We start from the raw sequence: 27,674 nt of genomic DNA on the forward strand, positions 1-27,674 counted from the left end.
TATAGTTTTATCTTCCTCGGAACAATAGAAATTCTAGCGGCTATCTGTATAGGTGGTGGCATCTTGCCTGCGTAAAGGCTCTGAGGTCACTGTATTTTAAAAATTTCCCTCCATATTTAAGGTTATGGTCGAGTTCGGCCGCTATTATATATCTCTTCTGTCTTGATAAAACCTCGACTCTGTGCACACTTACTTTATCCTCCTTATTTATTCGCCCTATATTGTCCTAGTACGGTGTCTCCGTATATTCCTTCTCGCTATGTAAACCCAAATTTGAAACGAACGTGTAGAGATTTAAAATGCCTCTCCTGTAAGGAAATAGATCATTAACTAGTCCTTAATGGAATATAATTATACTCAGATTTTATTGTTTTCTTGGGTTGGTTTATGTTGAAAAAATGACCTGGAAATTAGAGCAGCTGTCAGAATCCTTACACCATTACACTTACTGACTGAGATACTTTGGCTCAAATTTATATTCAAAAGAAGTATATATAGTTCATCGCTCAAAACTCATAGCCTCAAGGCCCCACAATACTCTGTATATCATCCAGCCTCCTCCCTTCAATCCAACTTATCGCCTCCTCTCGGTCCCTGCACATATGCGCTTGTCCCTGGCCCGTCGCACCTAGCAGCGACGGGCTGCCTTCCAGCGTCATGTCCGCCATACATAATATCTGGTTCCGCAGATACTCGAAGCAGTGAGAGGCATGGTAGTCATTCCGCTCGTCGTCGAAGCCGAATTTGTTGTTTACAACTAGCTGGTGGTAGGTGTCTACGGTGTAGTACAGCTGTGAATTTTCTTGTGTTAGTGTAGTAAGATATGACGGGCGGAGGAGATAACATACACAGTGCAGGGCATGCGTCCACGAGGCTTCGAAAATGGAGCCGTTCCGGATTGGATCGTCTGTTATGGGTTCTCCTAGCATGGGATAGTTTTTGTAATCTGGGATCTCGACACTGCCGCTGCCAACTAGGTCCAAGTTAGTGTTGCGAGCTATGGGGGTAGGAGGAGCGGGCTACGAACGAGGCATCAGCATATCCCAGTTCTTTCTCACTTCCATCCTGTTGTCATCTGATGTCATATTCGGGACGAACTTGTCCTCTTCGAATGTGAGAAGAGTGTATTTGTGTTTTGCTGTCAAAGTTCAAACATCAGTCTCAAGAGTACCTAGTGGGAAATTCACAGTTTCCCTACTTGGAATGTAAAGCCCATTAACATCGCCGCCCGTCTCCGTCTTTGCCTCGTTCCATCCCGAGTCCAGTATTCCCGATGACGGTAGCAGCAACATCACAATGACTCCTTGCAAGAACACTATAACTCCCCATCGGAACCATGTCAACACCGATTGCAACCTCGATCTTGCCTCATATCTGGCCAACGGCCGTCTCGAGGTATTTTGCTTCTCCAGGAATCCAGTAGATGCGAGGGTGGTATCTGAGTCATTCTCGAGATCTAAATCTATTTCTTCTGTTTCCCCAATTGATATATATCTGCTTTCTCTCGTTTTTGAAGACATGTTTCGCTCTCGTACAATTTAGATCAATAAAGGAATAACGGGTTCGAAGAAAAGAAGCGCAAGTCAATTGCGAGTAGAATGGCAGCTCCTGAGCCGAGAATTACAAATGAAGAGAATTCAAAATATCGCAATGTTTGAAGAAGATCAAGTCGAGAAAGAGACGTCCCCTAGGAAGGGAAACAATAACCAAAGCTTGTCTCTACCACCTCCCATAATCAATGCTGAATGGGGTATACCACACGCAACCGAGCGCGTATTGCGGCGCGTAAGGGCCGAAAAGGTTTACAGATGGTTTCATCTGGATTAGAGCAGCCGAGCATTATCATCCAATCTAGGTTACAATTGACGTTGCGATGGAACAGTGGCAGCGGGCAAGAGCACGCGAGAACGAGGTCGGACAGGATGATACGGTTTCTGCTGCAGGCCTGGGCTTGCAGGGGCAAGTCTCGGCATGTTTAGGCGTGCAGGAGGAATAGAGCTTAAGCATTGACAATGTGGAGATGTTTCCAGGTGGTCAAAACGCCAAGTGACATGTACATCATGGTTTTTTATTGGAGGAAATGAAAAGAAAAGTAGGGGGAGGGAGAATACCCACCACAGATGTATTACTATTTTGTGGGTAACTCGGCACGAAGTACGAAGTATATGCTCGAGGGTTCGAACCAGGTCAGGACAAGGCCAACGAACTTCTCCGCTCTGTTTGAGATGAAATCACCTGTGTCCTTCTTGGGATGAACAGATTATGCACAATGACATTGACGATCCAGGTTATAGTATAGAGTATCATATCGTAGATCTAAACCGCCTGCCGTCAAATGTATTAATCAACAACTCCAGCCGTGCAACATATTATGCGTGGGGATTAAAATTGCCCTTCGTATGTATATACACCAAACTCCAATCTAGTTACAAAAGTCTCCGTTTATGCTTCAGGATGAATATCAGGCCTCTCCATATTTCCCACAGAGTTGTCAAGCGCCCAATCCCGCACCTTATCAAAATTCCTACACGTATGCCACGAGTTCAGTTGTGGCCATGGCAATGGGTCATTCTCTACCATGTAGAATGTAAATAACCCCACATCAGCGTTGCACTGCACATTCATTCTGAGGATCTCGAGGCAGTGATCTGGAAAGTAATTAGATAAGCGGTTCTCAATACTTCATTTACGATTTCTATCACGTGGGTGCAACCATACCAGTATGCATTTGTAAATCCTCGTCACCGCTAGCAAAGTTGCCATTGCCGAGTTCCATGTAATGCTCCTTGTACGTGACTTGACGAAGGAGGTTGAGGCAATGGAGCTGGTGGAAGACTTCAAGACCGACACGGTAACCTTCCCCGCCTGTTTTGGGGTGCTTGGCCTTTAGTGATGATTCAGGCATGGCGATTCGTTTTAGCTCCTCGGGTGTGATGACTTGGTCTCCAACTGCGTAGGGTCAGTATGAGGCTCATCCATTTCGAATATGCTGTATCGCGAGGTGGCTTACTGTCATAGGATATCGCATGCCAGGCTTCATCAACCTCCGGACCCTTCCCGACGTACGGCGACGCCGAACCCATCGTCGTGTTAAATTTTACAGTCTCATATTCAACGGCTTTGACTGCAGGTGCTGTTCAGAGTGTTAGTTCAGGATCCGTTTAGCAATATTAGAAAAGCAGAAATTCATACAATATGCTGAAAAATGGCGCACGTAGTCGATCGTCGACACCCTTGCGAACCAAGACGAGACAAACATCGTCAACGACAGTCCAAGTAACGTCGCATGGGCAATCCAAATCCATCTCGGGCCGTATGCTCTTGTTCCTCTCGCTGGTAATATTCTCGCATGTTCTTCATCCTCGAGTAAAGTGGTTTCAGATAGGGAACTCGAGGTTCTTCGTGGAGGGAAGACATCTTGGAACTTCTCGTCGTCCTGGACTGGTTGATATTTTGAACCCATGATTTAGAAAGAAAAATACAGTACTCCTGGTACGTCAAGAATTGAAAATATGAATGAACGAATGAGTGATGAATGGCTTGGCCAGAAGCGATTGAGAAGAGAAGCAAGGAGAAGGAAAACAGGAACTGAACCGACGCAGTGGTTTTTGGGAATACAACGACAGAGGTGCAAAGAGGAAAGCGCCTAGAGGCGCAAGTGCAGGTGGAAGCGATGCCCCTGTCTCATCGTCGCGCCCGATATAGCCAGTTGAAGCCATCATATCAGCCTGAAACGAGGTGCTCAATCGTTAGAAGTTTGAAGCCATTCGCAAGCGAAAACTATCGTGCGGACACCGAGGTACAAGTCGCGGTGTAGAGGAGGCGCTAGCTAACGCCTTGTCCCCGTTAAGCTTCATCTCGATACGGGTAACCCATAACGGGAGATCGAGCCGTCAACACGGGGTATGACATATGCGTACATGGGAAGCCAAGACCCTCAGTTCCTGGGCGCCATGGTCGAAACATCGCCCCTGCGACCCAACAGGCCAGTTGAGAGCAGGGAATTGGTGGTCAACGCTCGCGTCTCAGGTGGCCGATCGCAGAGTTAAGGATTCAACTGTAGCACACCTCTCGAAAATTATTTCGCTCTTGGAGCCGTGATACAGAAGCAACTGAGGGATGCGTTGCTGCCAAAATCCAGAGCATTTGTAGGAGCTGTGAAGACACTCAGACGCGAAAGTAAACACAGCCCCTGTATTAATAAGCTACACATTTCCCAAGCAGCGGTTGCGGTGCAGTGCTACGCGAGCCAATTAAGGGGTGTCGTTTAATCCCTCAGTTCTGAGGCGTAGAGCCCCTGAAGCTCCCGAACTGCCCCTGAAACGGTTTCGTCCATATCGGAAATCCCTAGCTTCTCGTCTCTTTCTCGTCTCTATCCCTAGTATCAGCCATGCAGCAGATCCTCCTTGGCCTTTTAATTAGGCTTCTCCTTCCTTCGTTAAAGCTTCACTTGGATGCTGGTTCAAACGGCACTTTGGTTTGCACATCAAACCCTCCTTGTCATCCGAAAAGCTTGTCCCCCGGTTCGTCTTCCTGCTTTTGGCGCGAGCCTCAATATCACAAGGTCTAAGCAGAATGACAGAAGGTAGGCTGGCTACCAGCCGTGGGGCTCATCAATCCATTCGCGTCTCGAATGTGCTGGCAGGAATGCTACGCTCTTAATTTCCAGGCCCAAGTAAAGGCGCCAACCCATGCTATCCCTCCATGGCGAAACAAGTATGATGTGCGAGGTGGGATGATATAAAGGTCCTGATCAGTCCCAAAAATCAGCTCATTCATTCTCTTCATCCTGCCAGTCCAGTCCATCCGTCTCTTTTCATTCCTTCTCTGAATACATTCGTTCAACTGCCGGCCAGTCTTTGTCTTTGTATTTTATTATTACATTATGCATACCTTCTCAGTTTCCAAGCTTCTTGCGTTGGGCCTGCTGGTCTCGGCACCACTGGCCTCTGCATTTGTTGATGGTGTGGATCCCGGTGAAGTGGGCAAGAGATATATCGTGAGTTATAATATATTCATATTGCCAAATGAACATCTACTAACATGAACTAGGGAGGACCTGCTGCTCGGGTTAGATCTGTTCTTCCATTGGAAGATAGACACCATACCGAAGCACAGATTGCAGCCAAGAAGGCCAAAGCTGGAGGAAAGACTGGTCCAAGAGATATCGAAGTTCTCGACACCAGAGAGCCCCACCACACCGAGGCCCAGATCGCTGCGAAGAAAGCAAAGGGCGCCAAGGGAGCCAAAAACAACGCCCGTGATGTGGAAGTGCTCGACACCAGAGAACCTCATCACACCGAGGCCCAGATNAAGGGAGCCAAAAACAACGCCCGTGATGTGGAAGTGCTCGACACCAGAGAACCTCATCACACCGAGGCCCAGATCGCAGCGAAGAAAGCAAAGGGTGCTAAGGCTGGCAAGGGAGCCAAAAACAACGCCCGTGATGTGGAAGTGCTCGACACCAGAGAGCCCCATCACACCGAGGCCCAAATTGCAGCAAAGAAAGCCAAGGCTGGCAAGAAAGCCAAAAACGCTGGCCGCGATGTCGAGGCTGAGGTTGAGACCCGTGAACCACATCACACCGAAGCCCAAATTGCAGCGAAGAAGGCCAAGGCCGGCAAAGCTGGAAAGAATGCTGCCCGTGACGTTGATGTTGAAACTCGGGAACCCCATCACACCGAAGCTCAGATCGCCGCAAAGAAAGCCAAGGGTGCCAAGGGTGCCAAAAATGCTGGTCGCGATATCGAGGTCGAATCTCGGGAGCCCCATCACACCGAGGCTCAGATTGCGGCCAAGAAGGCCAAGGCTGGAAAGGGAAAAGCAAACTAGATCTGACCTGAATTTGAGCTGGAGAGTGTGGCTTGCTGGCGCCTGGATGTTTTCTTTGTAGATTGTATTTAAACTTGGGGTTTCGCAAACTACATATATATGCCTAGCGATGTAATTGCCTTGGGAGCGGCGTATTTTTGGATGTTATCAGAGTTGATTTGTGAAATAATGATTAAAGGACATGCTAGGGTCAAGATATTGACTCTTGTTGATCCTTGGGAGCGTTACGAAGTCATGGGAATATACTATTGTTGGTGTGCTACTATTTCCTTGCAATTTTTCCATCGTGCCTGTGTACTCGTGGCGTCTGGCGATGTTCTGTTTCGATACGAAATGTTCTATGCATTATACCTTGGCGAAACTGTGGTTGTTTCTGTTTTGATTTGCTTGTTATTGGCGTTCCAAACCCAAACCATGCATGCTTACTCTAGGATGATGTTTAACTCCAGGATCATATAAAGCTTATACTTTGTTCCATTACTCGAAGGGTCTCATAATATCCGCTACATCTTAGCATTATTTGCCAATGCTGGGCGAACGAAAAGGTCTCAAGAGTTGAAACGTAACATCCAACTAACGGAATCCCCTAAAAAAATTACCAAGGGTTTCCGGGTGTTGAACCTTGCAAGTGTTTAAGGGAAGACATAGTAGAAACTCTGGATTTTTAAGCACGATCAAGAAGGAAATAACAATATAACACGAGTCTTGAAGCTTTATTATTTGACAAAGCAAGTTTCTTTCTGTTTCTAAATCTGCGATATCTCTGAATATATTCCTGCGGATTCTTGAACGGCTCTCTCAGAGTATCATCTTGAATTCGGGATCTCTATCATCTGCAAAGCCGATATATCTGTCGTATTTCCCGTTCGCTTTGCCCCTATTTTTCTTTGCACAGTACAGGACATTGAAAAGAACCCTTGTACTAATGTCAGCAAAGTAAAGTGGAAAAGTTCGGGATATAACTTACAAAAACCAGGCAGACACCAAGAGGCTAAGGACGACGGTATGGCCTTTGTGGAATTGCGGCTTATCAATGTTCGGATATATAAAGGTCGCAACAAAACCACCACAGTTTGCAATACATAGTTGTAATGCCGTCGTGGTCGCCCGTTTGTAGTGGCCGGCGCAGTTGTTGGAGTTCCAAACCAGAATACAGGGAATGCTAGCATACATTCCTGTAGCCATGAGGAAAGTCATCCCATATTTCACTTTGGGGTGCTGCGCGCTAATATTCGCAATGACAGCATACCCGCAGATCGCTGGAATCAGTACAAACAGCACGATTATGCCTCGAAGTTTCAGACGATCCGAGACAATGGATATAATGACTGTAACCACAGATGCAACTGCGTACGGGATGACGGACCAGAGCTGAGCTTCGTTGGCGGTATATCCGAGCTCGACGATGATAGTAGGAAGAAAGAGTCCAAAGGAGTACAGTCCGGCCACGATGCCAAAGTATGCCGAAGCACTTAGCCATGTCGAGAGATCGAACAGGCCCCTCATAACCTCAGACCATCTAAAAGCTTCTTGCTTATGTTCACTGCATAAAGTTAGGTTGTGACTTTCTGAGGAGGGATTTTACTTACCCGCCGTCATGGGCCAACCGTGATGGCATATCTAAGTGAAGCCGCGCTCTGGCGAATTGGCGTTGTTCATGAGTGAGGAAGCTGGCGGAATCAACACCGTTTGGCAACAAGAAATACGAAATGGTGCCAACGACGATAGTCTATCCAATTAGCAACATAATGACGGTGTTGGGCTTTGGGGAATGGCTCACAATCAGTCCCTCAATGATAAAAATCCAGCTCCAATTCTCTTGGCCTCCAACTTTCCCAATGGATGTGAGCCCACGGGCGAGTAGGCCCCCAAATGCACCGCTAAGGGAAGCTGCTGTGTAGAAAATACCGAGCCTCAGTGCCATTTCTGTTCGGGTATACATTTCGGACAAGTACAAAACCTAAAGCATGCTGTTACTCAAAGTGGTCCTGTATTAGATGGTAGTGCAACTTACAATTCCCGGTAGAAGCCCACCCTCGGTAAGTCCGAGAACTGCTCTGACTACCATAAACCCAGTGTAGTTGGTGACAAAACCCAGACACATCGTAACGATTCCCCACATTACCGTCAGCGCCGGAAGCCATACTTTGGGGGATACTTTTTGCAGGATCAGATTACTTGGAATCTCGCTATTTATGGTGTCAGAGCCACGATCGTCCATGATGCCGGTCAACTTGCCTTGCAATATAAGTTGCATAATACACTGCCAAGCCAGTATCGTATTGGTGGTTTGTGATGTTCAGACTCTCCTCGAGGCCGTACGTTTTGGCATTGCCCACGTTTGTGCGGTCCAGAAAAGAGCAGAGAAACAAGAGCGCCAACACAGGGAGAATTCTAAATTGACCACAGTCAGTCCTGAATATTGCTATAAGAAAAGCTCGGTATGGAAGAAAATGTACCTGAAATCAATCTTTAAAAGAATCTTTCTGGTCATCGCCGCAGTGTCAGCCGGAGACATGCTATTGCCAACATTCTGCGTCTCCGCAAACTCGACCTTCTCGTCTTCCATTTCGATCTCGCGCTTTTCAATGGACCCCCGCATATCTTCTGTTGCCGCTGATAATGCGTTTCAAGAAAGGAAACAAGACATCAAGTAGGCCAGTAAAGCTCAACAGAAATATATAAAAGACTGAAGCAGTGGGGAATTAAGGACTTACTTGTACGACAGCCACGTACTACGTAGCACGAACTCCACTTCGTCACCCCATTACTCACTGTCTCATTTGGGCAGCTGAATATCCTGCTGGCATTCCCCGCGTCCCAGCAAAGGATCGTCCCGCAGGCGTTCCTAATACGTCGTCGTGCGGAAAGCTTAAGCAGATCCACCGATCCACCAGATCCACCTCCGCCAACAAAACCCCCAACTTCGGCTTTTCTTTTGACTCCGACCCTCGCGATTCGGCTGCTTACTTGGAACTTCGTCGTCAACCACCACTCCTGAACCATTTTCTTCCACCTCATACCCCATACCCCATATTCTGCACTCCACACCTCGTACCAGAAGTCGGAACCAGGCACCGACCCTAATTCTCCCCGGGATGCACTATTGACCATTTACATCTTCACCAACGCGCCAAACTTTGATCGTTTCGCGGCCGGAATTCATCCGCTATGTCCAAACTCTCGCCGTCATTGAAGGCTCTGGTCAGCGCAGCCTTTGCCCGACCGAACACTCTCCCCGCCAGCCCTCAAATTCGAACAGTATACGAGCGATTGAGGCAGCAAGCTGCAGCTAAGCATGTCGGACTCCCGGCATGGCTCACATTATCGGTATGTCCGGTCTCTCTCTCGTCCTGACCGACCGCCTGACAACTCCAGACAGCGGCCACGGTGACTATGAACTCGCCCGAGGCATTGGCCCAACTTTACAACCTCGCGACATCCTCATCGAAAGATAAAGCGCAATCTGTACAAACGGCAGAGCTTATGCGTGAGGTTGGACTGAAATGCATGGGATTAAATGGCGTATGTGATCCCTCAATTTGCCCTGCCTCCCCATTCTTATTTTGTGTTAGATTCCACGGACGATCAACTGTTTAGGTGCTTTCCGCGCCAGCCTTCCCAATGATATTGTATCATCTCTATCCACCAAGCCTACACGGTTGGTAACCACCCTTTGAGTTTCCTCTACTATTCTGACACCATATAGAGTCCCCTCGGTTGATAACATAAATACGATAACTACCCGCGGCCACAACCTTTGGAAATCTATTTACAACCCATTTGATGAAAAGCTCGTCGCTAAACTTGCGGAATCACATCCCGATTTACCAGTATTCATCTTGAATCACGGATACGGTGCCTTGTTTTCAGACCCGGCAGAACTGGGCCATGCCAGTGGTGCAAAAGTCGGCCGCGTTTTGACGAGTATTGCGGCTGTTGCTTGTCTCCGGGCACAGACTGGCGTGGGCCCCCAAGTTACGAGCCATATTTTTGGTCTGAGAAAGGCGTTTGAAGATGGTACCTATAAGGCCCCAGGGGAGTTCGAGGTAGAAGGTGGAGAGTGGTTGGCAACTGATGACGGAAATATATGGATTTTGAAGAGTGTAGATAGCATTGTGGAAGCCTTGAGCGAAGGAACGGGGACTACATTTGCGCCGGGTACCGTTAAGTCAAACCTTTGAATGTAGAATGTAGAATTGTTTATATTTAGCTAGGCGCATATATATAGATAGACAATGTACACAGCAGCTGGCGTTACAGATAAGTCCCTTCTATTTGTATGGCCAGAGTTAAACCAAGTACAACGGATGATAAATTATAGAGAAGGGATTAACCCAAACTTGGATGATTCTAGGCGAAAATGTCGGGTTCTATGGTCTGTTTTATGATACTTGAATGCTTTGTATAACTATTCATGATATAGTGGGTATTTGTAGGACATGCTCGCATCACTGGCTACACTTCCTTTATACATCCTGGCAGTGGAAACCGTCTTACAGCCCCTTTCCCTACAGGTCTAAAATTTCACAGACGCAAACACAATTATTCCATAGATTTGACGTCGTCGGCAACTGCAAATCTAGCCCCCGTCTTCTCTCTCACCATCTCGACATCCACTCCCGGAGCCAATTCGGTAAGGGTAAGTCCCCCTTTCGATCGATCAACCTCAAACACGCACTACACGTACCAGATCAAGCATTAGCCAACCGCAAATCATCCCATGGCCGTACCTGAATCGTAGCAAAGAAATGTCTTACCAAATCTGTGATAATAGTACTGACGACCCTCGCCCCAGTCAATGGCAATGTACACCGATCCACAATTTTCGGGCTACCATCCTTCGCAACGTGATCCGTGGCAATTACAATCTTGGTCTGATCGGGGTTTCCAACAAGATCCATGGCGCCGCCCATGCCCTTGAACATCTTCCCGGGAATCATAAAGTTGGCAAGATCGCCCGTAGCGCTTACCTGCAATGCCTATATGTGGGTAAGCAGATGGGGATGGCAGAATACGTTGAGGCGCGGTTTTCTTACTCCAAGAATGGAAACATCAATGTGGCCGCCACGAATCATGGCGAAAGATTCCGCGCTATCGAATGTTGAAGCGCCGGGGATGAGAGTTACCGTTTCTTTCCCAGCGTTGACCAAATCCCTTTTGAGGCATTAGTAACTAAGTATAGGCTAAGGCATCGAGGAAACTTACGCATCGACTTCATTTTCTGATGGGTAGGGTCCCTGGAGAGTGGAGCTGTTAGCACAATCGGCTTTATTCATTCTCTCGTTTTTCTGCTGGCACTAGAGCTTACCATTCCTAGGATTCCATTTTCAGATTGCAGCCACACTTTAGTCTCAGGGGACAAGTATGACGGTGCCAAAGTTGGAATACCTGTCTCGTTAGAAATACTCCTGACGCCTATTATAATATGCGTACTTACCAATACCAAGGTTAACGTAGTATCCGTGTTTGAGTTCCTTTGCAGTTCTCCTGGCTATCCTCTCTCTTCGGATTTGGGATTCGGACTTCGACGCATCGCCGCCCTTTTCCTCTTTAACCTCATTTGTTTTTCGCACCTCGATTAACTTCGGTGCCTCTGCAGGAACTATACGGTCCACGTAGATCCCGGGGAGGTGCACATTATCCGGATGTATTTCTCCAACGCGCACAATATTTTCGGCCTCGACAATGGTGATCTTAGCGGCTTTCCCCATGAGCTGATTGTATGACTTGGTGGTATAACTTCTCGAGGTTAGCAATGCTATTTAGTCGTATTCGAAGTAATCCACGTACCGGAATTGACAATTCCCTGCCTCGTCCACTTTATGTGCTCGGAGGATTGCAACGTCTCCTTTTATCGCGGTTTCCATGCCATATACCTTTCCGTCAAAAATACGGGTCTCCCTTGGCTTTCCTGCTTCAAGAACTGTCGCTGTATTTGTCGCCTTGTCAATGGGCCCGAGACGAACAGGAATATCTCCGGATTGTATTGGCGTATCTAATAGTGTGTCAGTTCGGGCAATGTAGATTTAATTTTGAAATAAAGATCACAAAGTATCAATCCTCAAGCTCTGAATTGGTCACTTACTAATACCAGTTGGTGTGAAAAACGCTGGGATTCCGGCTCCCCCAGCTCTCACCCTCTCGGCAATCGTGCCTTGGGGACATAGTTCAATGGCAATCTCCCCGCGCAGATACTTTTTCTCCAATTCCTTGTTTGCCCCGATATGTGAACACAATAATCGCGAGATTTGCTCGGACTCTACCAAGGGTGTGATTCCGCCCCCAATGCTTCCGCCCGCATTGTTCGAGACAATTGTTAGGGAATGGAGAGAGTTAACTCCCCGTCTCTCAATGGCACCAATTATGGTTTCTGTAATACGGTAATTCAAATTAACATCGCCCACCAGGAGTAGAATGCGAAGCGCCAATCACTTACCCGCAGTGCCGCAGACCCCGAACCCGGCGCTCAAGATTGTTGAACCGCTCTCTATATCCGTGACCGCCTCATCTGCGCTTTTGAACAGCTTGGAAGCTCCTCGCACAATCTTGGTCGCTGGACCTCGCTTGACTTTGACATTTGCTAGTTGTTGACTGTATAGAATCGGCGCTGTCTGTAGCTGCCGCGCATTCCGTGGTTGAGGGAGACTGAAATGTGACCGAGAGCGGGGTGCGCAGCCAAGAGGGCGCTGGCTGGAGCGTGCTAGACATATTGAAGAGATCCTTCGTGCAGCCATATTGACATGCTGTGAGGAAGGGAAGGAAATAAAATAAAAATAAAAATAGTCGATGAGCAAAAGAAAACTCGAGCCTCAACAATTGATGATGGAATAGAAATGTAGATTTGTGATTCTGAAACTGACACGGTGATACTTTTATGCCCGGGCCTCGGCTCGGGCGTTTCTATCGAGACGTGCGTAGTAAGATCTTATGTAACGCAGGTATTCAGGTACCGTCCTCGAGTACCGCAGCAAGGAAGAGAGACGAATAATTATATGGAGTAACCAAGAGCAATAGGTACGAGTACCGGCGTAGATCTCGGATCATCGGATGGTGGTACAGCAATGACCGAAATATAAGACACTGTGCTAGCAGCTGCGAAGTACCTCCGTACTGCGTAGGCATCCGTTTGGAACGTACCTAATACTTCGTATAACTGCTTTGTTCCTCTTTTCAACACACGATATACCTGTTCCACTTACCCCACATACTCCACACAAAATGGCTGAGTTCACAGGCCCGTCTCCGAAGACTATGATCGAGACCCATACTCTTGCGATGGAGGTTATTGCGCGGCACAATGACGCCTGCCCCATATTCGACGCGTCGGAACTAGCCCTCCTCGCGCGGTTTTGCGCCCAGCCAGAGACCAAAGACTTCATTCTGCGGGAGAGCGACATGCTCGACGAGCCCGGCGATGCACCAGGCACCAGGGCCAGTGCTACGCGGGGCAGTTTGGCGGGGTATGCGATTGCAAGGCATGGTACGGATAATCCGGTGCTGGAGGACCGTGAGATTGAGATGCTGAGACGCTGGTTTGAGACTGGAGGCGCGAAGACAGGGAATTCTGGGGAAGTTGGGGAAGTTTAATGCGTGGACGCGAGCAGAAGCCCGGATTTCTGGGGAAGGTTGCCTTCATAAATGTGTGTTGTGATTTAAAGCCACTTCATCGACACCATATATATGCTAATCGCTTCGGCGAGTTTAGGGCTGAGAGACAACAACGACACCAAGATGTAGCCGAGTTGTTTTAAGAGGAAATAAAACAACAATACTGGATCTTGTAGCTGCCACATGGGATTTCTTATCGGTAGATATATCACGACTCCCACGTACTTAGAATATATGGTGTTGGAAGTATTGCGGGTTTAATACTGCCCACCGTTAACGGCTATTATGTCTAAGAAATCCAAGGTTTTCCGTAGACAAACTCTCTAACAAACCCAACACGACCCCCCACGATACAGACCCCCAAAAAATACAATCAATAGATCACTAGCATGATGTGCCGCCCTATGGCTGCTACGTTACGTTACCTAACCCAACGACTTCGCCGCTAACACCTACAACACACTAACTCCAGTCCATTCCATACTAGCTCTTCGTCTTGTTACGCTATGACCGCCCTCGGGATCTACGAGTAATATGGAGATAGATTTAATTATCGTTCTAGCATATATGTTACTTTACTAGCTCATTTACTCATAGGGGCTGTATAGGAGTTGAAGCAGGCACCTTACTAACTGGTGCCAAAGTGTGCGGCAAAAACTAAGCACAAAGAAATATGTGCCCATGGGCCACGGCCGAAATGTGCCCACGTTTGAAATGTCATGATAAATTACGAAATTAATTTATTCTATATTTGCAGCGAATTATATAAACAGCCGTTATGTAGCAGCTGCAAGAATTTCTTCCGCAGCTTTCTCACTAATCATAAATGTTGGGATCACAGGGAATGCCCCAGGTACTCTAGGGAAAGCAGAGCCGTCAACGACACGGAGATTGTCGACACCTCTGACACGGAACTTGGAGTCCAGGACAGCCATTGGGTCATCATCTGCACCGATGGCAGCAGAACTGGTGGCGTGGTGCGAGTAGATCTGAGTTCGGAGGTAATCCTTTTGGTCCTCATCGGTACAACCTGGTTGGGTACAAGGATGCATTTCCTTGAAAGTGTTGGCCGGTATTTTGGAAAATATACCTCTAGCAAACTTCGCCGCCTCGAACATAGCCTGAAGATTGTCATCGTTGCCCTTGGAGAAAAATCCAAGATTGATCTCGGGCGTGTCTTGGGGATTTGCTGACTTTAGAGTGACTTTGCCGTTGATATTTTTCGGATTCATGTGAGCAAAGGCGCATTCAAAGTTGTTTGGATAGTTGGTAGGATAGCCTGGCCAGAAACCTTCCAATGCGAAAGGGGCGCAGAAAAAGTAGATATCCCTAAGTTTGGAAACGGTCGATTTCCACATCAGATGGAAGAAGCCTCCCGTGATGTTCTTGCTGAAGGTTCCCAGAAGTCCGCCCTCATAATTGTCTTGCTTTTGGGTCGAAATGAAAGGAAGCGTACGGAGACTTCATGCAGCCCTTTCCAACTACACCCTGTTTCCAAATGGATTATAGTTTCATTATCACTGAAGGTCGGCTCGGTAGAAGTGGATTGTTGGACATGGGGGGTAGGGCCAATGTGGTGGGTCTTCCTTGATGCGTATTTGAAGCGTAGGCTAAGGGTGAGATCAGCATGGGAATAAGCGGTGATTGATTGGATCCGATCGATGGTGCCGGTCGAGGTTTGGTCTTCCCAAGGGATGAGCTGAGGTACGAGCCATGTCCGTCCGATAGGTGGTTGCATGAGCGTAGGGTCATGAAGAGCGGGAAAAACTGTAATTATGCGGGGATGGTCCCAAACCGAACTCAAGGACCATGAGAGCAATAGCTGTGGTCCAGACGGCGTTAGCCACCATGAGTAGTATTAATGACAAACTAGAGGGAGAGGAGATATACCAATTGTTGGAGACGGTTATGTTGGTATGCAATTTGCAAAAGGCGATCGCTAACTCCGTCACCTATAAATAATGACTTGTTGGAGGATGTGGAGATATTCAACCCTACAACCTGTCCCAATTTTGCAGAGCCTGCTTGGGAGCGTGATAAGGTTCGTATCCAGAATTAGATACAGGTGATTATTTCGCCTTGATCAAAATCTAGCAGATGGCTCTCTTGGAACCATTGCCCTACGACTTGGGTCTGGGGTTACCCCAATACTCGATCCAAATGCCGCTTATGGGTGAGGATCCACAAGATCTGTTTTTACAACCTCGAGACACACGCATGCGCCGAATATCGTGTAGCGGAGCAATAGAGTCTAGGCGGTAGCTAGTTGCAAGGATGTGGTTTCCAACATCTGTCTTTGCAAGAGTGTCAGCAATTGTATCCTTCGGGTAGTTGATAGCCTTTCTGATTGGTTCCGCCATGCTTTGAGGTGACATATCGTCGAGCCTACGAGTGACGATGCTGACGTTCATAAAGGAGCCAGTACGTGCCTACCAGTCAATCTTAACTCAGATACCGTTTTATCGCGGGCGAAACATACCCCTTCAGTGGCTACAAACCCGATGATTGTTCGGTCAGAGGCTGCCGCCAAGCTTGAAATCCTTTACTTATCGTCTGCATTCCCAGTACCCATTGTTCTAGTATGAAACCCACAATCGAATTGGTTACTGATATTGGTATGAAACTAGTCGGCAACGTTAATATCTAGACAAATATAGGCCTTAGAAACATCAGAATTGGGAGACATGGGATAATATCTTGAAATCTCAAAAGAGTAAAGCATCATTATCTTACTGTCAATGAATGTATCCCAAACGCATCATTGAGGTTACCGGATTTCACATCTACTCGAACAATCCTTTCACCACCAGGACCATCAATAGGGAAACCCTTTTCCATCCCATCCTTCCTCCGTATAAAGTTGAGAACCTAGTATTATAGTAAAATTCCAGACCAATGATACCTCCTTCTATTTTACCATCTGGAGTAGCAGAGAGATTCGGGTTAGACAGCAAAGTAAATGACCATTTGTGCCGCCAAATCTGATGTTAAAAAAGGGGCGGCTGCGTGATGGTAGCCGGAGCGGAGGATTCAGTTGTTCTGGATCCGTTAGATGCAGCGGTATATTTGGTTTCCAAATATGAGTATTACACATGGCAGTTCTCGTTAGTTCGGTTGGCTCAAGAGATGAGTTTGTTGTGCGAGCACCTTCCAAAATCCCGAAAGAAACGAATTTACACACCTAAATGCTGATTTAGCGGAGAAATTCCCAATGGCCTATCATTAGGAAGAAGGAGAAATACGTCAAAACCTGCCATGAAGCCACAGATTCGTTGTCCATCCTGAGCAAAGAGCCTTGAAAAGCCCACGCCAGTAACAGTCGTAGGGGGTTCTCCAAACCAACCAGACATTTGATCCACATCGTTACCCGTGATGAATCGCAAGGATATAATGCCAGTAGAGACAACAGCTACCTCCACTCCATACGGGTCGTCGACTGACCGTAGCCAACATTCAGACTCATTTTCTCTTATAATCAGACCCATGGCTGAGGGATTTGTCGCCAGTTCAGACTCGACGTTAAATACCCGTAGACCAGGTATGTATGTTCTGTTATCAAATACCACCGTGCTTATTCCAATTGGCACCCCTCTGGTTGAAGCTGGGATAGGTATGGATTTCACCTCTAGCTCTCGACAACCTCGACGGTGTGGCCTAGGCATAGCTACACAGTTATCCCCATTCAAATTACCACTCACCGCCTGCCTAACATTAAGACCTAAGAATGGATCTCTGTATAGGGATGTTGAGTTGAACTCTGCCCCCGAGACATTTATCCCTTGGAGACGCCTCGCTCTCAATAGGATCGAGCCAGACGTGTGATCTGAGTTATCGCAATCCATATCCTCTTCCTGTTTTTTAATGAAGAGAAGTTGCTGTCTGTTGATAGAGCGGTTTTAACTGCGAAGTATCGGCGGTGCCAGTCCAAAGAAGGTCGTAATTTAACAGCAGGGGAAAATGCGAACCCCATCTCAAAATTAGCAGAAAATCTACTTCTCCAGAACTCCTGTCGGAGACCGCCGATAGTTGATGCGCGAGCGATTGCTCTTGAAGCTAACCTAGCTCTCGTTACATCCCATGACGATAAATTTATCAGGATTTCGTGGATTAATTCATTTGGCAGTCGAGTAAAGCAGTCGGCCAGTGAGATATAGCCACCGCACTTTGAATGAGCGGAGAAGGTTTCTATAGTTTCAATGTCATTGGTGTCACTTCCAGGCTCGATAAGATCTAGGTATTGGTGCGGATCAGCGAAGATGAGCGACCAAGCTGTGTTCGAACATCGTGACATTGGGTTGTTATACGGACGTCGGAAGTTATTCGCACCCCCAACATCTTGGCGAAAGGAGAGATGACCAAATGCATCGACGGATGCTGAGAGGAGTAAGCGGAATAAGCAATTAACAACTCCTGAATCAACCTCTTCGCTCCCAGAGGTTTGAAGGGAGAATAGCCTCCAGCAGGCCTCATGGAGACTGAATACCCAAAACAAATTATTGGAATAATAAAGTTGATATCTGTCCATCGAGACGCCACTATCGTTGTACTTTGCCCTCGAGTTTGGGGGCGCCGCAATTTCCATTCGCCCTCGTAATCCAAAGCACACGCCAGTAAGATATGGATTGGCGGCTCCGTTGGCTGAGCAAACTTCAACGAGGCAGCACAATTCGTGTCAGCAAGAATTCTCTAGCAAATCATTCTGATGTTCATTGTATGGACGTACCAACTCGTAACTCTTCAAACCACTCAAAACGTTGCACAGTGGCATCAGGACGTGGAGGGAGAATTCCCCTCATCCAAACCCCGCAAAGAGGGCAGAAATACGTCGGCATTATGCGTAACTTACCTAAAAGCTGAAGCAAATGCAGCAAGATGAAGCTTGAAGGAGTGAGTGGTTTGCTGTTAGGGGTTGAATATAGCGGATGTCGTCGATGTCACGGGAATTATGGGGGGCGAATTAATATCTTACTAGAATTGAGATATTTAAGCCCTATAAATATCTACCTAAAATTAGGATATTTATACGATCTAGATTAATATATAGAAATAATATAGAAGCTTAATATCGGAGATATACATAGGTAGGTAATACCTGTAGGTGCCTAATATTTCTAGCGAAAAGAGTTTTATACCAAATTCGTTGAAGAATACGCTATAGCTTGTATTTATTAAGAGTATATTCAGAACCTTATATATTTGGGACCAGTAGTGTTTCAAGCAGTGATATCACTTGGTATTCAAGGTTTAGGATAGGGAGTTATCGCTTAGGACAGGAATTATAGTTGGAGAGCAGAGTAATGGGAGACGGGGTGTTAAGGAACTCTTTCTACGCAATAAAACGTATAAAATTCTATATTATAAGTACAGGGACGGCTATATCAGGTGGTGGTTGACAGCCACTGCTCAATCCTCATTGCATCTCTTTTCTAAATCTAATATGTAAACTCATATTAGACAGATAATTTGCCAGACGGCTCAAAGTGCTCAACCTGTTCCTTGCCTTCAATACTGCTGCTACTCCGGTCTTTTTCCTCATAAATAGCAATAGCCTCTGGAAACACATGTGTTCTCCATCTCCGTGCAGGAACGTTCGATGCCAAAAGCAGGCTAATTTCGTCATTTGTCCTGCCTGTCGTCTCACCCACGCAGAAGTAAATATATGCGAGGGATGTAAGAGTTGTTCCAGCATAGACAAAGCCGAGCATTGGTCCGAGGCCAGCTGAATAGTACATGTATGGTGCAGAGAATGAGACAGCCCAGGTAGTGAAGTAGAATATGACGATCGACATGGACATAATCTTATTCTGGTTGGTTCCTACTGCCATCTCTCTTGCAACGGTATAAGCTAATGGACCCAATCCAAAGTTGAAGGCGACAATAACAACAAAGGAGAAAACAACGATAACGTATTGCGATGATGTTGTGAGATCCTGTTGTGTACCGATTCCTCCAATGACAAGGAATGCAATCAACATCAAGGATGTGGTCGCGAGAAGATTTGTTCGTCGACGTATTTTGTTACCGGTTATCACAGCGGCAGCAACAGCGAAGATTTGGAGAATGTTGGTGGCCAATTGGATCATGAATGGCTCCTTGATTCCGATAGCCTGGGCGAAGACGACGCCGTATACGTAGAAGAAGAGGATACCGCAGATTTGCTGAGCGTAGAGAGCACCCGCAGACCAAATGACTTTCTTGCGCTCAATGGGGTTTACCAACAATGCCCTCCAGCTTGACTCTGCAGCTGTTTCCTGTTCCCTTGCTCTCGCATCTTCTAGCATAGCGAGATCATCGGAAGGGTCGTAAGTCTTATTAGACCTGTTGATTGCTCGTAGTGCCCTTTCTGCCTCCTCTTTTCTACCCTTCATGCCGAACCAAACTGGGCTCTCGGGGATGAATGGTAAACCAATGAACATCATTAAAGGTAGGATGATGAGACCACCCATGGGAAGTTTGTATGACAAGGTGCTACTCAATTTTTCCGTGCCTTGGGTGAGACCGGCAGCGATGAGTTGAGAGCAAGATTGGAGGAACTGGAACATCATGAGAGAAGGACCACGAATCTGTACTGGTGCGACTTCTCCAATATAAAGAAGGGAAGTAACTGTGAAAGCTCCGACTCCAAGACCGATGATTATACGACCAACGACAATGAGGGCTTCGTAGTTTGTGTCGGCAACTTGTATGATACCTCCAATGAGAATGCTGACGGAGGCAAACCAAAAGGTCACCTTGCGGCCATATCTATCGTTGATGGGGGCAGAAAAGAGTGCACCGAAAAGGTCGCCAATGTAGATGGAGGAAGCTGAGAGGGAAGTGAAGCTGACTTTCAACGCCTTCTTGCCGTTCTCATCTAGATGATCGCCATAGTGGTTCTTGAATGTTTGCATTGCAAGAACTCCATTGTAATAAGTGTTGTCATAGCCGTACACCAGGGCCCCGATTGCTGATATCGCACAAAAAAGCAAAGCCCACTTGTGGGCTTTGTAATTGCTCCTGAATTGGCCAAACATGGCTCTTTTGATGACGAGATGGAGCGGCCGAATGAACAATGGAAGATGGAGTTGAATTGAGCACTCTGAATGGGTCAGAATGACTGATGACCATCTTGAGCTTGAGTGACGAGGACGAAAGGATATATATACATATAGTACAAAATTAAGCCAGCTTCCTAGTGATTCTCCGAGGCGAACCAGGTCGGAAAGTTGCCGCATTAGGGCAGTCCGCCCCGTCTTTTATCCCCACACTTCGTAGAGGCGATTGCGGGGATCTCCAGAGATTGCGGGGTCTCCAGAGGTAGCGGGGAAACATCGGATGCTGGAGGCAGGACTTGGTATGGAAATTCCAAGGCAGACAGGCGGCATTTCTACATTCGGAAGTAGCTGAAATTGTAGCGCTCCTAGATTGTGTGCTACCTAGGTACCTACGTACCTTATCTTAGCTATGAATAAAATATTCGTGATTGTTGAGCTAATTGATCATCGCTATTCTTACTACATCTTAAAATTAGTGCCTAAATCATATGCAATGCAGGATGGAAGAGGAAATATCTGTGGGCCCGGCGATCCTGAGTTGGGTGTCAATGTTCCAGAGACACTAGGGTTGAGACAGTCCTGCGCAATACTGGGGCAAAACAATTGTCGGTCAACACGACGAGCTGTTATGGCTCTCTTGCATTTCGAATAAGTCTAGCCAAATCGGTCAAGTTTAAAGTGCCTAGCAGAACTTCCTCTGACATCTAACCATGTGCAATGCAGTACAGTATTTTAGAGATTACAGGTACATGTATTTCCCCACTCAGCTGGAACAGGATTGATGTTCGCAGATCATAGGCTGTCCGTCTAGCTCGCCACTCCTGAGCATAAGTTCAATCTACTCGCAGAGTGTCAGACATAAAACCATTGACTGGGAAAAAGATATTCATGACTTACCAGCTCTAGATCAGCAAGAGCTGGTTCAGGCTCCAGCTCTGGCCGCACTTTTCCGTTTGCCAGGGCATCGCTCCAGGCTCGAACTACTGGGGGTACTCCCGTTCTCTCATTTGGTATAGAGACATTCTCTGCCTTGCCATTCACAGTCTTTGTGATCTCCGAATCATTCACAGTCACCACTCCCCCTTCGCATGCGACTGTCCATTCATTGCCCCGAAGCGTGGTGCCGAAAGATAATTGCACTACGCCTGAGATTCCCGATACCGTCTTCAAAGAAGCATTGATGGTGTCTACAGGAGGTAAGAAGGGTTTTAGCAGGCTTGTATTAGCAGACAACTGTTTGATTTCGTTGCCAGACTGTGCTCCGAGCAGTCGCCGAATACCTGCCACAAAGTGCACGCCACCATCGAGAAGGAAGCCGCCTTGATGCGTAGGTGTTTTACGCCAATCGGTCTCTGGTTTCACACTATATTTAGTAGATAGCTTTTAGTGCAAGGAATATGGAAGACCAAAATCACCTACGGAAGAAATTCCAATCCTCTTGGACGCAGTCAAACATCCGGACTTGGAAGCCAATGATCTTTCCGAGATTTGCGATCATTTCGCGAGCATGGTCGAAACTCTTCAGAAAGCGCCAATTCTCTGCGATGCTCCAAGTAGCATCGTGGATCTCGGCACGGTACCACTTGATCATCTCCACGGCCTCTTTTACGTTTTCGAGGACGGGCTTCTCAGAGAGGACATGCTTTCCAGCTAATAAAGCATCCCGTATATATTCCTTCTGATTTTTGATAGGCAATCTGACACAATTAGTGAGTTGACTCAATAAATTCAGGGAAAGGCTTGACGCACGCAATTATCACAGCATGGATGTCCTTCCGTGCAATAAGATCTTTATAGCCGAGTTCACCATCTTCGGAGTAGACATTACATCCTGGCAGATCATTTGCAAATGCAGTAGCAGCTTTTGAGGAACGCGAAAAAATAGCTCTTAAGGTGAGATGTTCTGCAGCATTTATAGCTGGCTGAAATTATGTAAGTCTGGGATACGAATGTCATTAATGCCCTAACCTACCAGATGCTCTTCCCTGGCCCAGATACCTGTGCTTGTCAGAGACCGTTACAATTTATAGTAGTTATTACTTACCTGAGCCAATCAACGCAACATTAATGGACATTTTGAAGGTGAACGAGGGCAGGATGATTGTATTGTTGCTCGGTAAGTGTAGATGTTTATCGAAGTTGAAACTTGAAGTAGGGCAGACTAGAACGGAGGAAAGAATAACAATCTTTGCAGTTCACTTGAGAATTATTTGACGATGTCTGGATTGCCTAACTTTTGAATGCAACTATTTATTTTTGGGGTTTACTAGAGTGCTCTGGAGAAGAGAACCGGGGGAAGCAGAGCACGGAACGAGAGGGTGGGGATTCATGGCGGAGGGTGGAGATAATGCCCCTCGATCCCATAATTTCGAGAGGAGCGGAAGGCGGAGAAGACGAATGCGGTGAATTGTGGGGTTATGGGGTCGGGTTGCGGATTGCGGATTGCCACTTAGGGTTACTCGTAGTGGTTTCACGAACCAACCAAAATCAAGAAAGGTTGCGGAGTCACGGCAATTCATTTTCGTGCCGAAGTAGCGTATACTGCCGACCAGTCGCTCATTGACAGGTGTCGGTATGCTGCAAAACAAGTAGTAAACCTAATGTATGGTATGTATAAAAACCTGAACGTCCCAGGGCTACTTTCTCCTTCAAGTCCCCGTTCCTAGCCAACCCCGCTGCATGTCTATATCAATTGCAAGACCCATCCATATAATACTCTATTTTTGTTTCGTCCTTTGTTCTTACTAGAAGTTGTATTTGAGATGGCATCTAAAGTCCTTAGGGTTGGGGTGATTGGCGGAGGCGATGTTGCCCAAGTTATCCATTTACCCATCCTTCAGCTACTCTCTCATCTCTATACCGTTAAAATTATCTGCGATATCTCCAAAAAGACAGCTGATCACTGCGCGACCAAGTTCGGTATTCCAATCGCGACAACGAACCCTGAAGATGTCTTTAAGAGTGCCGATGTTGACGTCATCTTTAATCTTACATCTGATGAGTTTCATGCACCATACACCATCGCGGGCCTTCAGGCAGGAAAGTCTGTCATGGTTGAGAAACCCATCACCCTGAGCTTGCAAGCTGCACAGGAGATTCTGGATGCTGAGCGATCTGCGCCGAATGGTGCCCGTGTTTTTGTGGGCTATATGCGCCGCTATGCACCCAGTCTACAAGCTTTCAAACGTGAAGTATCGACCATCAAATCTATCAAATACGCGCGTGTGCGCGATATTATCGGTCCAAATGCCTATTTTATTGGTCAATCCGGCGCCTCTCCCCTCAAATTCACTGATGATATTTCCGCAGCAGCTGGGGTTGACCGACGGGAACGATTCAGCGCCCTATTGGAGCAAGCTTGGGGGACGCCATTTGCGGAGCTGAGTCCTGAGCAGATAGACTACTGTTTTTTACTCGCGAATCTCGGAAGTCATGGACTTAGTTTGATGCGTGAAGTACTTGGTGGATTGCCCGAGGAGGTTCTAGCTTCCACGGATAATGCCCGCTGGTACACGACCATGTTTGACTATAAGAATCGGACTGAGCCTCATGAGCGATTCACCTGCTTATACGAGACTGGAATCGACAGCGTCCCCCGCTTTGACTCCCAGGTAGCTGTCTTTGGGGAAGATAAGAGTGTCACAATTTGCTACGACACCCCATTTGTGAAGGGTTTAGGAATCACCGTGGAAATTGATGAACTCAACGAGCATGGAGAGAAGTGTCACCGCAGTATTCAAACTTCCTATGAAGACGCCTATACTGCTGAGCTGAGGGATTTGCACGAATGCATAGCAGCAGGGAAGGAAATTAAAACGACTGTTGTTGATGCTATGAAGGATCTGGAGTTGTTTGACATGATGATGAAGAAGTACCCTAGCTACAAGAAACAAGGAAAGGCAGGTAATGGTGGCAGTTTCTTGCCCTCGGGTCCTTAGTTTAATTAATTGCTTTGAATTAGACACGGCAGACTTCTTGTCATCTTAATACATAACGCTATTTCATGAAATGACTTCAATAATTCGCCTTGGAATTCTAAGCTGAACTGCGGGACTATTTCTTCGATAGTATAAGGTGCAACAGACTTTAGCTCAATGCCTTAATTATTTACGACTCGACGTGTTGAATAGTGCCTGTTCAAACTTGTTGGTTAATGAAGGCTACCCTCACGCTATGAGTGTAGTGACCTCTCCCCGCTTTGTAGCAGGCTAATCTGACTTGGATAGTTTACGGGACAACTGTTTGGCTCGAGGTTGTGAGCCCTCAGTAACCACTGATCCACCGAAGCACGCTTACAACTTCCTGGGCTATGACTCCACCATCCCCATGAATGACCCTAGACCTAGGAGTGCGGAGTGATTAGCCCATTAGCCCTAGGGAGGTGGCCAAAAGCGCCGCGCCTTCTCTAAAGTCGCGGAAGTTTTGACCGTTAATATTTTGTTCCGTTTGGGGAGCGAAGGGCGGAGGATACGAGTGACAAAGGGTTGCCCGTAACGAATAGTGTTTGTGGCTGTACTTCGCCATCTGATGGCGGAGTTCCCAAAGGAGACCTCCCTCCGCTTTGTTCTTCTAGCCACCGCTATGAAACTGTCTCGGATCAGCATATCAAACGATTAGGCCCAGGACACACCTAAGTGCCAGCATTGAAGAAAATGTATATATCAGAATTGAAAACGAACCTCAAGATGACATACGAGACACATTTATTAGATCATTTGCTTCTTGTGTACCCACTTCCATGACCTAGACTCCGTTTGAAGGCTGTCGCTATGGATATCTTCAGCCCCGCAGATGTTCTAGTTCTCAAAGTCGCCTTTGGAGCCTCAGTTGCCTATGGGGTCCAGAAACTTATATCTCATACCAGCCAGAAACCCGTCGTGGAGCCACTCATTCCACCCCGGAGCAAGACCTCAAATTTAACAAGCAACATTCTCGCAACTCCGAGTAGGAATATCAAGACAGAACTCAAAAGAACAAGAAAATCATGCATGATTTTTTACGGTAGTCAGACCGGAACAGCAGAAAAGCTCGCCTCTATTTTTGCGAAAGAGGCTCTCTTTCGATTTGGCGTTGAAGGTCTCGTCGCAGACCTGGACAATTTCGACTACGACGATCTGCTCTCTCTCTCCGAAGAGAACGTTTTGGTCTTCCTACTCGCTACATATGGCGAGGGAGACCCCACAGATAACAGTATTTCTTTTGATCGATATTGCGCAAATTTGCGCTCGAAAACGGATTTGCAGGCGCATAATCTCCATTACGCGTCATTCGGACTCGGAAATAGTTCCTATCAATTCTACAATGAAATGATCAAGCGTGTCGATTCAACCCTTAGCGGGGCTGGAGCTCATCGGATTGGCTCTGCTGGACTTGGAGATGATGCAGATGGATCACTCGAGGATGATTTCCTGACTTGGAAGGATGAAACGCTGCCACAGCTTGCAAATCACCTGGGATTCACTGAACAGGAGCGTGCACCAATCGTCAATCTTGTTATTTCAGAAACAAAGTCTTCATCAAGCATTCCGCTCTTTCTGGGAGAGCCCAACGCCGCACACCGCAAGGGCAAGCTGAGAGGGCCTTGGACAAACTCGAATCCACTTCCCGCTCGGATTAGCGAGTCGCGGGAGGTCTTCCAGAACAGTCCCCGAAAATGTCTCCATGTAGCATTCGATATTAGCGATTCGACCATGACTTACGAGACAGGGGATCACCTAGGTGTCTCGCCCGAGAATTCAAATAGGGAGGTAGAGCGGTTTCTGCGAATTTTTGGTTTGTTCGAGAAGAAAGACAGTATATTCAACATCGGAAGTGAGGATCCAACAGTCAAGCTTCCTCTTCCGGCCTATACCACCTATGATGCAGCAACTAGATATTACCTTGATATCTGCGCCCCGATCTCTCGATACATTTTGGGCAGCCTTGTTAGCTATTGCTCAGACGAAGTTACAAAGGCTGAACTACTTCGGCTAAGCAAAGACAACGTCGCATTTGAGAAAGAGGTTAAGAATCTGTGCTTGAATCTTGCTCAATTTCTCGAGGGATTTGGGTCTTCCACATTATGGAACTCTGTTCCTATTTCACTACTTTTCGAAATGATCGGCAAATTACAACCTCGCTACTATTCTATTTCCTCGTCGTCTCTCCAATCGAGGAAATGCATATCAATAACCGCGGTTGTCGAGACACAGAAGAATGACGAGTGGTCCCATGAATTCAAGGGCGTCGCAACAAACTATCTCCTAGCTCAACATTTCCAAATCCGGGGTCCCAACGCCCTTGAGCCAACTCACCTGCTCAGCGGTCCTCGCTTTCGTAACACTGCGATGAGTTCACTTATCCATGTCCGACGCTCCAAGTTCCGCTTACCCAAAATGAATTCCGTACCAATCATTATGATAGGTCCTGGTACCGGTATAGCTCCATTCCGTGCATTCGTGCAAGAACGTGCATGGCAAAATAGCGCTCATCCTGCCGGCCGAACAATTCTCTTTTACGGTTGTAGACGACGTAATGAGGACTTTCTATATGAAGAAGAATGGAGGGTAAGATTCACGGTCTCCCCTTAAAGAAATATGTCAAAACCGTTCCTAATACATCGGGTAGCAATTAGAAACTTCTTTCAAACCTGGAACATTCAGTATGCACGTTGCCTTCTCCCGACAAGACCCGACAAAGAAGGTCTATGTTCAACACCTACTCAACCAGCAGGCCGAGGAACTCAGGGAGCTGATACTAAGGCAAAATGCATGTGTGTATGTTTGCGGTGATGCCCAACGGATGGCGAAAGATGTATTCACAGCAATGGCACAAATAATTGGAGAAGATAATGCATTTGACGGCGATTCTCAGGCTTATCTAAAAACCTTGAAGAAGAACAAGCGCTGGTTAGAGGATGTTTGGTAGTTAGAATATAAATGCCAGCCGAACTAAATATGGGAGTCTCATGGAGCTTTAATCTGTCTTCGGGAAATACAATTAGAGATTTGTAAACTCTATAGATAGAAATCGTTTCAGATTTGCTTGCAAAACTCCAAGTGAGTGTTCTTTCATAAAGAGGTATATAACTTCTCAGCTGAGTGCTTTGTAAATTATGTTTGATTGGCAGTTCTCCTCTTATACTACAGTACTACTTTAATGTCAGAGGGTAAATTGTTCTTGACTGACCATTTTCCATCGTACCTAGCACTTGACATC

At 46.8% G+C, this 27,674-nt stretch overlaps 11 protein-coding genes across 11 annotated transcripts; 4 read left to right on the forward strand and 7 right to left on the reverse strand.

Annotated features, from left to right (window-relative positions):
• Positions 1 to 521: 521 nt before the first annotated feature.
• BP5553_00090 (Uncharacterized protein) lies at positions 522 to 1,520 on the reverse strand (the record flags this gene model as incomplete). The annotated part of the gene is made up of 4 exons (XM_032008713.1): positions 522 to 791; positions 849 to 973; positions 1,028 to 1,138; positions 1,199 to 1,520. 4 exons carry the CDS (start codon positions 1,518 to 1,520, stop codon positions 522 to 524), a joined length of 828 nt encoding a protein of 275 aa, XP_031872767.1.
• Positions 1,521 to 2,442: 922 nt separating this feature from the next.
• On the reverse strand, positions 2,443 to 3,463 carry BP5553_00091 (Uncharacterized protein; the record flags this gene model as incomplete). The annotated part of the gene is made up of 4 exons (XM_032008714.1): positions 2,443 to 2,648; positions 2,719 to 2,949; positions 3,011 to 3,133; positions 3,193 to 3,463. 4 exons carry the CDS (start codon positions 3,461 to 3,463, stop codon positions 2,443 to 2,445), a joined length of 831 nt encoding a protein of 276 aa, XP_031872768.1.
• Positions 3,464 to 6,630: 3,167 nt separating this feature from the next.
• On the reverse strand, positions 6,631 to 8,053 carry BP5553_00092 (MFS general substrate transporter; the record flags this gene model as incomplete). Its single annotated transcript, XM_032008715.1, has 5 exons — positions 6,631 to 6,748; positions 6,800 to 7,375; positions 7,422 to 7,561; positions 7,613 to 7,792; positions 7,847 to 8,053. The coding sequence occupies 5 exons, from the start codon at positions 8,051 to 8,053 to the stop codon at positions 6,631 to 6,633; spliced, it is 1,221 nt and encodes a 406-aa protein (XP_031872769.1).
• Positions 8,054 to 9,003: 950 nt separating this feature from the next.
• BP5553_00093 (putative conserved mitochondrial protein) lies at positions 9,004 to 10,016 on the forward strand (the record flags this gene model as incomplete). Its single annotated transcript, XM_032008716.1, has 4 exons — positions 9,004 to 9,162; positions 9,211 to 9,357; positions 9,408 to 9,493; positions 9,542 to 10,016. 4 exons carry the CDS (start codon positions 9,004 to 9,006, stop codon positions 10,014 to 10,016), a joined length of 867 nt encoding a protein of 288 aa, XP_031872770.1.
• Positions 10,017 to 10,377: 361 nt separating this feature from the next.
• Positions 10,378 to 12,569, reverse strand: BP5553_00094 (Succinyl-CoA:3-ketoacid-coenzyme A transferase; the record flags this gene model as incomplete). The annotated part of the gene is made up of 9 exons (XM_032008717.1): positions 10,378 to 10,512; positions 10,593 to 10,814; positions 10,872 to 10,989; positions 11,041 to 11,072; positions 11,144 to 11,223; positions 11,273 to 11,574; positions 11,626 to 11,830; positions 11,921 to 12,205; positions 12,272 to 12,569. The coding sequence occupies 9 exons, from the start codon at positions 12,567 to 12,569 to the stop codon at positions 10,378 to 10,380; spliced, it is 1,677 nt and encodes a 558-aa protein (XP_031872771.1).
• A 484-nt stretch (positions 12,570 to 13,053) lies between these two features.
• On the forward strand, positions 13,054 to 13,422 carry BP5553_00095 (uncharacterized protein; the record flags this gene model as incomplete). The annotated part of the gene is made up of 1 exon (XM_032008718.1): positions 13,054 to 13,422. The coding sequence occupies one exon, from the start codon at positions 13,054 to 13,056 to the stop codon at positions 13,420 to 13,422; it is 369 nt and encodes a 122-aa protein (XP_031872772.1).
• Positions 13,423 to 14,219: 797 nt separating this feature from the next.
• Positions 14,220 to 18,275, reverse strand: BP5553_00096 (uncharacterized protein; the record flags this gene model as incomplete). The annotated part of the gene is made up of 7 exons (XM_032008719.1): positions 14,220 to 14,855; positions 14,900 to 15,210; positions 15,659 to 15,872; positions 16,177 to 16,311; positions 16,686 to 17,294; positions 17,345 to 18,090; positions 18,167 to 18,275. 7 exons carry the CDS (start codon positions 18,273 to 18,275, stop codon positions 14,220 to 14,222), a joined length of 2,760 nt encoding a protein of 919 aa, XP_031872773.1.
• A 618-nt stretch (positions 18,276 to 18,893) lies between these two features.
• On the reverse strand, positions 18,894 to 20,456 carry BP5553_00097 (High-affinity glucose transporter ght5; the record flags this gene model as incomplete). The annotated part of the gene is made up of 1 exon (XM_032008720.1): positions 18,894 to 20,456. The coding sequence occupies one exon, from the start codon at positions 20,454 to 20,456 to the stop codon at positions 18,894 to 18,896; it is 1,563 nt and encodes a 520-aa protein (XP_031872774.1).
• An 859-nt stretch (positions 20,457 to 21,315) lies between these two features.
• On the reverse strand, positions 21,316 to 22,552 carry BP5553_00098 (Uncharacterized protein; the record flags this gene model as incomplete). Its single annotated transcript, XM_032008721.1, has 6 exons — positions 21,316 to 21,318; positions 21,375 to 21,840; positions 21,893 to 22,174; positions 22,227 to 22,399; positions 22,450 to 22,475; positions 22,522 to 22,552. The coding sequence occupies 6 exons, from the start codon at positions 22,550 to 22,552 to the stop codon at positions 21,316 to 21,318; spliced, it is 981 nt and encodes a 326-aa protein (XP_031872775.1).
• Positions 22,553 to 23,239: 687 nt separating this feature from the next.
• BP5553_00099 (Uncharacterized protein) lies at positions 23,240 to 24,415 on the forward strand (the record flags this gene model as incomplete). Its single annotated transcript, XM_032008722.1, has 1 exon — positions 23,240 to 24,415. One exon carries the CDS (start codon positions 23,240 to 23,242, stop codon positions 24,413 to 24,415), a length of 1,176 nt encoding a protein of 391 aa, XP_031872776.1.
• An 831-nt stretch (positions 24,416 to 25,246) lies between these two features.
• BP5553_00100 (uncharacterized protein) lies at positions 25,247 to 27,383 on the forward strand (the record flags this gene model as incomplete). Its single annotated transcript, XM_032008723.1, has 2 exons — positions 25,247 to 27,022; positions 27,084 to 27,383. 2 exons carry the CDS (start codon positions 25,247 to 25,249, stop codon positions 27,381 to 27,383), a joined length of 2,076 nt encoding a protein of 691 aa, XP_031872777.1.
• Between the last annotated feature and the right edge of the window lie 291 nt (positions 27,384 to 27,674).

Source organism: Venustampulla echinocandica, assembly GCF_003357145.1.
Source record: "Venustampulla echinocandica strain BP 5553 chromosome Unknown scaffold_0, whole genome shotgun sequence".
Lineage (NCBI taxonomy): Eukaryota > Fungi > Ascomycota > Leotiomycetes > Helotiales > Pleuroascaceae > Venustampulla > Venustampulla echinocandica.